Source organism: Pygocentrus nattereri, chromosome 5, assembly GCF_015220715.1.
Source record: "Pygocentrus nattereri isolate fPygNat1 chromosome 5, fPygNat1.pri, whole genome shotgun sequence".
Taxonomy (NCBI): Eukaryota; Metazoa; Chordata; class Actinopteri; order Characiformes; family Serrasalmidae; genus Pygocentrus; species Pygocentrus nattereri.
The window spans coordinates 1529441-1541940 of record NC_051215.1 but is presented as its reverse complement, the minus strand read 5'-3'; the positions used below and the strand labels follow the sequence as shown (position 1 = coordinate 1541940).

The following is a 12500-nucleotide window of genomic DNA, read 5'->3' as shown; positions in this document are numbered from 1 at the left end:
TACTGTTTCATTTAAAAAGCTCTATAATGTTCATATGATCCACACAGTCGCTCTGACAGACTGTAATACACTACAGGAAGCGTAGGGGGCGATACGGCTTCTACTGTTTCATTTAAAAAGCTCTATAATGTTCATATGATCCACACAGTCGCTCTGACAGACTGTAATACACTACAGGAAGCGTAGGGGGCGATACGGCTTCTACTGTTTCATTTAAAAAGCTCTATAATGTTCATATGATCCACACAGTCGCTCTGATAGACTGTAATACACTACAGGAAGTGTAGGGGGCGATACGGCTTCTACTGTTTCATTTAAAAAGCTCTATAATGTTCATATGATCCACACAGTCACTCTGACAGACTGTAATACACTACAGGAAGCGTAGGGGGCGATACGGCTTCTACTGTTTCATTTAAAAAGCTCTATAATGTTCATATGATCCACACAGTCGCTCTGACAGACTGTAATACACTACAGGAAGCGTAGGGGGCGATACGGCTTCTACTGTTTCATTTAAAAAGCTCTATAATGTTCATATGATCCACACAGTCGCTCTGACAGACTGTAATACACTACAGGAAGCGTAGGGGGCGATACGGCTTCTACTGTTTCATTTAAAAAGCTCTATAATGTTCATATGATCCACACAGTCGCTCTGACAGACTGTAATACACTACAGGAAGCGTAGGGGGCGATACGGCTTCTACTGTTTCATTTAAAAAGCTCTATAATGTTCATATGATCCACACAGTCGCTCTGACAGACTGTAATACACTACAGGAAGCGTAGGGGGCGATACGGCTTCTACTGTTTCATTTAAAAAGCTCTATAATGTTCATATGATCCACACAGTCGCTCTGACAGACTGTAATACACTACAGGAAGCGTAGGGGGCGATACGGCTTCTACTGTTTCATTTAAAAAGCTCTATAATGTTCATATGATCCACACAGTCGCCCTGACAGACTGTAATACACTACAGGAAGTAAAATCAACAGATTCATTAAGTAAAGAAACAATATCGTATCACAATCTCCTCACCCAGGTTGAGCAGCGCTCTGCGGGCGAGTCCAGCGACCCGCAGACCCCGACTCCTCCTCCTGAAGGCCTGGGCGCTGCTGACCTGTCGGGGGTACAGGGGGTTCAAGAACAAACCCCCGCAAACACACGCGCCCTGGAGCTCTCTCAGCACACGCGTGACCAACAGCAGAGCGATGAGGAGCCATCCCACCGCAGCCTGACGGCCTGGAGCTGAACCTGCTGAACCCCAGACCTCCACTGGACCAGAACCAAGGCTGACGTTACCTGCAGACGTCAGACACATTTAACAGGGAATTAAGTGAGCATTTTCCACACAGTGCAACCGAAAACAGCAACTAAAGTACCTGTAACTGTTCCAAGCTGACTTTATTTTTAAAACGGTTAACGGGTTAATAACCGTATTCATTCCAGCTCATTATAACTTCTCCAGGTATATCTTGGTTTAACCATCTGAATCTACCTGCCCAAATTCAGCTTCTTCTATTATAAGGGTTTAAAATGACATCACCATCTATTTGACTGGAAGGAAGAGTTACAGCCTCACACGACGCCCAGCTTCTGAAAGGAGCTTATGGAGTATGAAAGTTATGAAGAACACGACCAAGTGCGGTTTGGACCCACCGGTGGTCCCGAGGAGTTAAAAAGGTTCATTTAAATTAGAGTTGACACTGTACAGTGAACAAATAAGAACATTTATCACCTTCAAAATAAGTGAAAATGTGGTTAACCAGTTAATTTTTCCAGTTAATTTTCACTCATACTCCAGGGTTCCACACCCGTCTCCAGCTGGTAATCAATTAGAAAGAAAAAAAAAAAATCAGATTTAACCATAATTAACTAACGGCCTATTTAACCTCTTTGAGTATATTGGTACTTATCCCAGTACCCTCTGCCAGAATTTAGCCCATTTCAGATCATTCTGGACCCGTTTTACACTAAATGCACTTCATATATGCATTATAGTCTATAAACTTATCCTCAAATGGGATTTCCACTGATTTTCCTAAATTTCCGATGTAATTTAATGCTCCGTTCTAGAGAAACTTAGCGAGTCAGAATTGTTCACAGCGGCTGTGACAGGAACCAGACGTCCAAAGTATTCACAGTGGAGAGATACATGCAGGGTGTTGTGAAGTAACCCCCATCACCAACATTCCATGTAAAACTCCTTCCCAACTCATTCCCAGTGTAAAGAAATTTGAGTTGGAAAGTTTCTCTATGATGAATAATGTCACAACGAAACAACTGAACAACAACTAAGTAACTTTGTTCACACCTCAACCACTGAAACATGCTGAGATTCCCCTCTAAATGACAGATTATTGATACTCGTATGAAGCCAATAGCCAATTCCTGTTCAGAGTGAATCAGAAGGAAAACCCTTTCTTGTCTGACTCCTGGTTACCTGGGCTGGGGGAGAGCTGGTGAAGCAGCCCAGCTTCAGTCATGGCTCCAGCCAGGAGGAGCACGGAGAGAGGGAGGCCGAACCAGCCCAGGCTGAGAGAGGGCTGGTCGCGGTTTCTGCCCCGAAAAAGCACCATGACCTGGGTGAGGTCCTGACTGAGGAGGTAACCCATGGCAACGGTGAAGAGGACCACGCCAAGGGAAGAAGGGATGAAGAACGTGGAGACGGCGACACACACAGACGCCAGGAACATCACCACCAGCCTAAAGCAGAATAAACACAAATAAATACATGATTGTGTTTATTAATTTAAACAATGTGCAGACAGTGGGAGGAGCCAAACTGGAGCAAAAGCAAATGCATGTAAACGGCTGGTGACTGTAGCTCTAGTGCAAAACTAAAGAGGCAACTTCAGACATACTTCCACAAGTTTTTTTAAATTGTCTGCTTAATCCAGTGAGTGAGACGTAATCTGAGGCGGTTTGGTGTGAAATGGTTCAGACGTCTTTACAGTGGTGGTGATGGGAACCAGGCGTCTCCATGACGACAACACAGATATAGACACTTTATTTACCATCCAGAACCACCAGAGAACCTACACGAGTCTTCTGAGCTTATATGGAATGTTGATGATGGAAAACAGTGGAAAATCTGGAATAATGAGTTTTCTTTGGGGACTATTTTGCCGCACAGCGCCTTGCATGTCTCCCTCCATCATGAATGGAGTTGAAGTTCTCTAAACTCTCATAAAACAGCGTCTCAGTCATCAGGCAGTGAATTCAGAACCAGTTCATGTAGGAACTTTCTGTAGGAGCTTTTAGAGGGACGTCTGGTTCCCATCACCACCACTGTGAACGGTTCTGACTCAGTCAGTTTCTCTAGAACGGAGCGTTTCACACCAAACCGCTCAGAACCGCTCTGATTAGATCTTGGAGAAATTTTGAAAAGTCAGTGGACTTCCCCTAAACCATATTTGTTAGGCTATTGCTTTAAACTTTGGATATGTTGATACTAGAAGAGATGCCTGGGGTGTTCAGATGATTGACAGAGTGCGTACCTGACGTTGGTGGCCATGGGTGACCCCCCAAGCCCATGCACCAGGATCTGCTCCATGGCCCACAGCAGCAGGGCGTCCAGAGGAGACAGCATGCCCAGAGCCCACAGCAGCGGCAGGACCACAAACAGCACGTGCAGCACCTGGCTGGCCACCTGCAGCTCAGCCACGCCCCCTCCCATACACCTTCACAGAGGACGGAAGACACTCAACTAAACAGCAGAAACTCAAAGCCTTCAGATTGATAGATAATGTGCTATAGATGGTTCTATATAGAACCTATTTGATTGGCATTTAATATGTTTTAATGTTCAGCTCCTTCCTCCTAATTAGAGCTCCTTAACGAGCAGCTTGTTGCTACGTCAGAGTAACGAGCTCCGCCCACTCGCTGCTCAGCCGGCAGTTCGTTCTCCAGCTCCTTACACTAAATTCCCAAACTGTCGTCACCACTGAGCAGCTTTTCAGTCGGCAGCTGTGACAGAAGAACAGCTGAACAACCTGGAATCAGCCAGAAATGAACCTAACACCATTCGCCAGACGTGTCTGATCTTCAGAGTCGGACCAAATCAGACTGAGCCGTAAAACTGACCCAATATCAGGTTCAGCTCAGTTTGGTCAGTTTGTCCAGATCAGTATTAATGCTGTTTTGTTCCAGCCGGTCTGTAAAGCTTCTTACAGCCCGTTTAGTTTGGCGAATGGTGTTGGGTTAATTTCTGGCTGATTCCAGGTTGTTCAGCTGTTCTTCTGTCACAGCTGCCGACTGAAAAGCTGCTCAGTGGAGACGACAGTTTGGGAATTTAGTGTCGTCTGATCTTCAGAGTCGGACCAAATCGGCTGCCGGTCAGATGTGGTCTTAACAGTGTCCGTTTTCTGTTTGTGGCAAAGTAAGAAGTAAAAACGTTCAAATGGCTCGAGCGTCTCCTACAGCTGTCAGAGTTGTTGCTTAGCAACTGTCTCTCTGCAGAGTGATGCAGAGTGAACCTGGCCAATAAAGCTTGATTCTGATTCTGATTGTAATTAACCCACGATATTAGGGTGAAATAACAGCAGTTAGAACACTGCTCAACCAACCAGCTTGTGTGGCAGGAACTCACTGCTGTATAATATTTAATGAGGCATTTGAGTCTTTGGGTTGTGAGAAGGATCTGGTTCTACCTCAGCGCCAGGTCCACAGCGATGAAGGCGAGGATGTAGAGCGGCCTGGTGAGGGGAGTGATCTCGTAGGTGTCCTGAGGCTGAAACGTGGCCGTCTCCGTCGCCGTGTTGACGATCAGAGAGTATTCCGCAATGCACAGCGTCACCCAGCTGAGCACGAACACGGGCACCACCGCGCCCATCCCCGCCCCGGTGTCTCCATAGACCACGCTCAGCCTGTCAGGGAGCAGGTACCACGTGCCCAACCCGCAGAGCGCGCCGGCCAGCACCGTGTGCAGAACTACGTTCACCATGAACCTCTTCCCCGGCACCACGAAACGCACCGTCTCCGGAGCGATGCAGTGTGTGAATTCCACTTCCTCCTCATCCGCCAGGATGTTGTTGGCGGCCGGAAGCCGCTGGACCGTCCCCGTCCTCCGTGCCGCGCACTGGGCCAGCGTCTGCAGGGTGGCACCGGCCCCCAGCATGAGCGCCCCGGAAAGGATGCCCGCGCGAGCATCGTCCAGCACCCTCAGCTGGTACAGCAGGGTTCCCACGCCCCCCAGCAGCCACGGGGTCAGGAACAGCACCAGCTGGTGCACGTAGACGTACGGGGGGGCACAGTAGCCCAGCTTAAACCTCGGCCCCCCCAGCACAGTCTGAGGGAAGCGCTTCCAGAAGAACTCCTGCTTGTAGTCGTTGAGCAGGGGGACGTCAGGGCCCATGATGGACGCAGCACAGCGGTCATCTCCCCAAACATCCCTGAAACCTCCCTACCGGCATCGTCAGCATCTTCTTTCCTTTCTCACAGACGAGTGGAGTCATTTACTGGAGGAGAAGAAGTAGAAAAGAGACAAGTTACTGGCAATGATCTCCATGGGGCAATGAGAAGATTTTCATTATTATCGTGATGAAATACTTCATCATTTTTTGAGTAGCACCGATATCGTCAGTATGGGCGGGCGACAAATATCACATCACAAGACTTCAACACAAACTCTCGATCCATTCTGACCTCCTCGTTTCTGCGCTCACTGTCCACTTTATCAGCTCCACTTACTGTATAGCTGCACTTTGTAGTTCATCTGTTTCTCTGAGGGTTCTAGTACTGTTATGGTGTACAGCTTGCACTTCTGTTGGTTCTGTTTACACATTCTCCATCCATCTATAGGCCCAACTGACCATGCAAAGAGGCTTTAAGCGTGAAAAAGGTTCTGAACGGAACTCGTGGTTTACCAAGGAACCCTTGAAGAACCTTCTTTTTAAGCGTGCAGTGGTGGCAATGATGCCTGCTGACAACCACAGCACTTAAAATGACACACACACAAACACAGAGCATCAGATGAGAGGAAAAACACAGAAAACTCACTGATAAGTGCCTCCGGATTCACAGTGGAGCAGAAATGAGTTTAATTATAAGGGAAAACTGAGGAGTGATGCTGTGGCTGCAGCTGGGCTGCTACTGTTTACAGTGCAGTGGGGGGACTGGTGCTGCTAGACTAACCAGCCAGCTACGACCATAGAAACCGAAAAACAGAAACGAGCCAGCGAATCTAAACGAACTGTACATGAACTGGAACGTTATTTATAGGCCAGTTAACGCATAAACGGTCAGCTTAGTTATTTATTTATCGTCCACGTTCAATTGGGTTTCCTATTCGCCAGCTTCTTTTCCGAATTTCCCGTTCCACCTTAAGTAGCGCAGCAGTAATGTTAGAGCGCCGCCGCCTCAGGCGCCAGAACGTACCTGCTGCGCCATTTAAGGTGGAACGGCAGAATTCGAACAAGAAGCTAACTCCAGCTCCGCTAAAAAAAACACCAGCACTGTGGCTAAAGCGACAAAGGGAAAACTGATCCTAAAATCGCGCCGTTTTCGCCCAGAATGAGCCGAAATAAGCATTTCTGAAGTTACAGACTCACACTGAGCAGCAATAACGCGATATTTACGTTCAAAACAGAGAAAAACAGCCCAGCTAGCCCAGCAGCGAGGCTAACTCAGCCGCCAGCCTAAGACACAAGGCACACGCCGGCTGCCCGGCTGCCCGTCGTTTTCCCAGTAATACTGACCATTAAAGCCGGACTCACCTCTCGGTTTGACGAGTTTGAGGCGAGTAAGACGTTCGCATGTTTATCTCCACCTTCGCTGAAGCTGCCCATTGCTGATGTTTCCCATAGAGCGCCATAGAAGAGCGCCCCCATCCGGCCACAAGCGCGCATTGCAGCGCTGTCTCGCAAACAGTCACTAAAGTCGTTCCTAGTTCTGGTCCTGAGTGCAATCAAATCATCACAGCGATGCTCCAAGCGTCCAAAGTAGAGGCCGTTACTGCAGCAAAGGGGGACGAACTCACTATTGATGCCCTTTATTACGGAAGAAGGAGTTTATATATATATATATATATATATATATATATATATATATATATATACATCATAATAAAGTGGAAACTGTTCTTAAAAGCTCATATGGACAGTCTTTCGGTCCAAACGTGGGTTAAACACTTGAAAGATTTGAGCAGTGGCATCACAGTAATGGGATAAAATGAGCGTGGCCTTTGGTTTCATTGACCAAGCAGGGCTTCCCAGACCTGTTTGACATTTTCGAAGCCTCATCACAACAGATTTCTGTTTAATATGTTAAATTATTGGACACTTGTTACCAAAACATGTTGGTATTGCAACAAAATCAAAAAGCTTTTACATGCGGTACAGAAGAGCAGCTCACTCTGAGATTTAACACTCCTGCACCCCACCAACCCCACACTTCACAACACAGCAGTTCACAAGTGTGTTTGAGCACTTTCAGAACGTTCAACCTGAGCTAGTAAATGCAACGATTCTGTTCAGAACTGCGAGTTCTGTTTAGAACCATTTGCGTGCTTAACGGTTCCGCATTGTTTGATGGAGAACGTGTTGTATGTGGTTCTGTGTCGCATCAGTAAGGGTTCTGGTGATGTTATGATGTAAAGCTTATAGCAATAGAAGAAGGCTTTTGGTGCCAAATAGAACCCTTTTCAAAAAGGATCTGTATAGAACCACACACGGCACGTTCTCCGCCTTACAAGCAAGCATTTAGGCATGAAATGTTTCCATATCGAACGCAGAACCCAAGAATAGCTAAAGAACCCTTAACCGTGTTTTTAAAGTGTCCTGTAAATTCATTCATTTGGGTTTTATCTTGAATTAACCTGCCTGTCTGCAAAGAGTTCATGTTATCATGTTATGTTACTCTCTTGTGAAAGTATTATTATTATTAATTATTATTATTATTAATTATTATTATTGGACAGAGAGACACATAAAGAGAGAGAGAGAGGCGGTAGAGAGTGGTCCAGTCAGTCTGTTTATTGTGTCTGAGTGAGGGCAGTAATCCAGACAGAGGTGTGTTTAATCTGGATTATGTGAATTGCTTTGTAGGCCAGATTGACCTGATGGGGCAGATTATGCCAAATTGAACTGGCACAAGGGTCAGTCTGTGGGCTGTGGGCAGCCAAACTGCCTCTAAACTTCACAGATTCACATGGAATCCAGGGGAAAACACTGGAATATAGGTTTAAAGGCCCATATCCTATATTTTCCTTATACTTTACCCCCATCCCCCACTCACTCCCCCATAAATCGCTCATAATCTGTGCACTAAAAACAGTCCTAATTCATTTTTTGATGACCACAGGCTGTTTTACTTATTGTGCCTTCAAAATTGAGATATTTAAATGAGCTCTGTTCTGATTGGCGGCCCTGCACTCCAGCCTAGCATTCTAGACTGAAACACTCTTCAGTGTAAACGAGTGGGGTTAATTGTTTAAAGGCTAAATAGGTGAACATATGCAAGTTTGCTGGTTTTTGTGACGTCACAAACCCAGTGAATTTAAAACAGGCTGTCTTTGAGGCTTACTTTCCTCTGAATCAGCGTTTATACACTACTACAGCTGTTTCATTAAAAAAAAAAAAAAAAGTAAGGAAAATGTGATTTTCCATGACATGGGCCCTTTAAACTGTGCGGAGACACATGAATAGGAAAGCAAAGGGATATATTATGACTGCATTCAAGAGGGAGAAAACCGTAGGTGGTGTGTTCTGATAAACATCATCTCAGCCACGGTTTTGTTCACGCCTGCGGTGTTCGATCACGTTTGTGCGATGATTTTACGTTGCGTTTATAAAAAGATAAAGCACAGAAAACCCGAACACTGGCTCACATACATGTTTTCAACACTGGCAATTCCTTCCGCCAAAAAAAGTAGACCCAGCAGCTTGGAGTAAAGCAGCCAGTGTTGTTGCTTGGCAACCGGTGGTCAGTGGAATAATACAGGTATGACAAAAAAGATATCAGACATAAAAGCACAGGTAGAATGTTTTTTAAACAATCGGGTTGTGTGGGTGGAACAAATAGTTATCGCTGCTGTCGGAAGAAAACCTTGTATCTCCAAAGTGGTGACTTTACAGGAGAAGGAAAAAACCTACTTAACTTTTAATGGAAGTCAATGGAACCAGAGGTTTTTCGAAGTAATTCTGGGCCATTTCTTTTGGTCCATTCATCGTGAAATTTACAGACAATGTGCAAAGCAACGTGCTTTCAAATTCCCTCAAAAACTGAAAAACAACAAAAATATAGATACGAGGTTTTCTTCTTTCTTAATAAATGACATATCCTGTAATGTAGAATTTTCTGTAGAGATATGTAACGCATCATAAAATTAAAAAACAGTACAAGAACACATCTGCATGTTTAATGTAGTAACAAATTTTTTTACAGGAATGCATAAAGTTCAGGATGAAAACCACAAAGATCACAGCTCCAAACTTCACGGCCTGTTACAGTGGGGGAGGTTTGGGTCCACCGTGACTGTGGAACCTGTGGAAAACATCAGATTTATTAATATACAATGTGATGTATTAATATGAGTTATTTTGGTATAGCAGGGGTGTGGTGGGTAGCGCTGTCGCCTCACAGCAAGGAGGACCTGGGTTCGAGTCCCCGGCCGGGCGACCAGGTCCCCTCTGTGTGGAGTCTCCCCACAGTCCAAAGACATGCTAAATTGGCCCTGGGTGGGTGTGTCTGTCTGTCTGCCCTGTGATGGACTGGCAACCTGTCCAGGGTGTAGCCTGCCTTTCGCCCAGTGACAGCTGGGATAAGCTCCAGCTCCCCCGCAACCCAGAAGGAGAAGCGGCTTAGAAGGTGTATATATACACTCACCGGCCAGTAACCTTGCTAGTAAAAGGTTGGACCCCCTTTTGCCTTCAGAACTGCCTTAATTCTTCATGGCAGACTTTCAACAAGGTGTTTTAATCCAGTGGATCTTGTTTAATTTGTCCATTAGCAGCAGGTGGTTTGCATGTACGTACCTGCTGTCGGGGTCGGTAGGGTAGCCGATGTAGATCCTGTGGCCGTTGAGTCCGGCTCTGTGTCGGCTGTCGCTCTGCGCGCTGCGGGAATGAGATCTTCCAGCTCGCTGCTTCTTATCTAACACAGCGCAACAACGACAGTTAGACCAAAACTGCAACCCTGTCCCCTTTGAACAAACGTAGCCGATCAGCTGAGACGTGTTTGGAGTTTGAAGTCGGCTAACGTAGCTAACAAATAAAGGTAGCTTATAGATTTATCATACACTATATAGACAAACCTACACATCACACCTACAGGAGCTTTTACGAATCCCATTCTAAATCCACATTTTTTCTCGCTTATCCATGAGGTCGAACACTGAAGTTGGACAAGACAGCCTGGCTCAAAATCTCCGATCTAGTTCATCCCAAAGGTGTTGGACGGGGTTGAGGTCAGGACTCTGTGAGGGCCAGTCAAGTTCTTCCACACCAAACTCACCCAGCCAGGCCTGGAACAGGACAGGTTCTTCCCCAAACTGTTCCCACAAAGTCTGAGGTGTAAAGCTGTCCAGAATGAGTCATTAAGATTCCCTTCACTAGAACTAAGGGTTCTAGACCAACCCCTGAAAAACACCCCATAGCATCATTCCTCCTCCACCAAACTTTACAGCTGGCACAGTGCAGCCAGGCAGGTAACGTTCTCCTGGTGACCTGCTCTGTAACTCTCCATGGTCTGACACTTCATGACTGAGTTGCTGTGGTTCCTCAATGCTTCCACTTTTCAATAGTGCGCTCACAGCAGGAGGGAAACGGTGGCGTCCTATTACAGCACCACGCTCGAATTCAGTGAGCTCTTTAGAGCGACCCATTCTTTGCGTAAATGCGGACGACTTGGCTGCAGTGCCAATGAGACTCAAAGAAACACCTGAATTCAATGATTAGGATCATTAGGCATGTCCCAATACTTTTGTCCACATAGCATATGTTGGGAAGCATATGAGATGCTTCTTTGCTGTTTTACCCAATTTTCTCCCCAATTTATTTGGGCTACTCCCTAGCTAGGTGCCTTGTTTTGCAGGGCCAGATGTGACCTCGTAACACGAACGTCTGACAATCCTGAGAATTTTGGGGCTAAACGTGAGGGGAAAGTGGGAAATTTCAAAACCAGTTTGATGTCTTGGATCTCAAAGTAGGGGGCACTGGTGCTACAAGCCTGACAGTATTCTATGGATCCAACATAAATTAGCATGGCTGAAGTCCATGAAGCTCAAAATTAAGCTGCAAACTTGTTTATGGCAAAATCAGGGGCAGTTGTGGGCTGGAGGTTAAAGAACCGGTCCTGTGACCAGAAGGTCGTGGGTTCGATCCCCAGAGCTGATGTCCTTGTGACTGAGGTGTCCTTGAGCAAGACACCTAACCCTGTGGATAGGGCTGCCCACTGCTCTGGGCAAGTGTGCTCACTGCCCCTAGTGTGTACGTGGTGTTTCACTGCACGGACGGGTTAAATGCAGAGGGGAAGTTATGGGACTAATAAGGGTCACTTAATCCTAATTAGCAGCACATGTCAGAGGCAAAAGTATAACAAGATGTCCCTGGTTGTGTGTTCTTGTGATGAGATCATGTCTGGCTCCGTTAGTCTAGTCTCCCTCTATCACACAATGCTAGCAAACCAAGAAGGTGAAGGCTGGAATGAGCTTGGTCTGAGAAACAGCAAGCTTCACCGCATCTTTTCAAACTGCTGCTGACACAACATCACTGGAGCTCCACACGCCTGGAGGAGAACACTAAGCATCACAGATAACAGTGAGTACATGCAGTGCTATAAACTACATGATCAAGTCTATTAGTGAAGTGAATGCATTTGAGGTAAGGCTTTGTTTAAATTAGAGAGACATATTCTATGTTCATACGTGTGTCTATACATACATTTATTGCTGTGGTGCGTATCCTCCAGGTTAGCGGTGATGAGAACATCGTGCTGAAGGCCGCTGGAGCCCCGGGCAGCAGTGCGGATCAGCGGAGACAAACCAGGAAACACCACTTCAACGCCTAATGCTGGAGGAACGGGGTACTACACCCACCACACCCACACAAACATGAGCCGTCACATATAAACCTACCTATTTACAGATAAATGTACATAAATGATTTTAATACGATATTCTACAACTTCATATGTTTCAAAGTAATTAGTAACTGAAGTCGTAGAACATCAACAGTGAACATCCAAAACGCCACGTAAGACAGATAACTGGCAAATGTAAATGTTTAAGTATATAACAGTATAAGTTTACCTGTCCCTCTGTCAGCATTAACTCTGCCCTGGTCCGTTCCTCCAATGTAATCGTGATACCGTCCAGCACCTGCAGGCCAGGGAGACGCAGTACCAACACTGGCCTGTGGAGGCTGCGACGAGCCACCTGACATAAACATATACAGGTTGATTTTATATGACTATATCAGGATGTCCCAAATAACCATCCCATGTAATACTACTGTATCCCATATGTGTGTGTGTGTAATATTATCTCTAACATGTAT

The 12500-nt window shown here is 45.9% G+C and overlaps 2 protein-coding genes across 3 annotated transcripts in view; both read right to left on the bottom strand.

Moving 5' to 3' along the window:
• pcnx4 (pecanex 4) overlaps positions 1-6839 on the bottom strand; it is an 18129-nt gene extending 11290 nt beyond the window's left edge. Inside the window, exons 1-5 of one of the 2 annotated variants that reach the window (XM_017720100.2) lie at positions 6723-6839; positions 4659-5465; positions 3507-3689; positions 2450-2712; positions 1045-1308 (exon numbers count right to left, since the gene is read on the bottom strand). In XM_017720100.2, the coding sequence (XP_017575589.1) occupies positions 1045-1308; positions 2450-2712; positions 3507-3689; positions 4659-5362 (1414 nt within the window). In that variant the 5' untranslated portion in view covers positions 5363-5465; positions 6723-6839. Of the gene's footprint in view, positions 1-1044; positions 1309-2449; positions 2713-3506; positions 3690-4658; positions 5466-6704 lie in introns of both variants that reach the window. The other variant, XM_017720101.2, reaches the window with a different exon arrangement.
• Positions 6840-8573: 1734 nt separating this feature from the next.
• Positions 8574-12500, bottom strand: part of lrrc9 (leucine rich repeat containing 9) — a 38590-nt gene continuing 34663 nt past the window's right edge. The window contains exons 29-32 of the mRNA XM_037538907.1: positions 12254-12379; positions 11886-12030; positions 9981-10098; positions 8574-9489 (exon numbers count right to left, since the gene is read on the bottom strand). Of these exons, the coding sequence (XP_037394804.1) occupies positions 9450-9489; positions 9981-10098; positions 11886-12030; positions 12254-12379 (429 nt within the window). The 3' untranslated portion in view covers positions 8574-9449. The remainder of the gene's footprint in view (positions 9490-9980; positions 10099-11885; positions 12031-12253; positions 12380-12500) is intronic.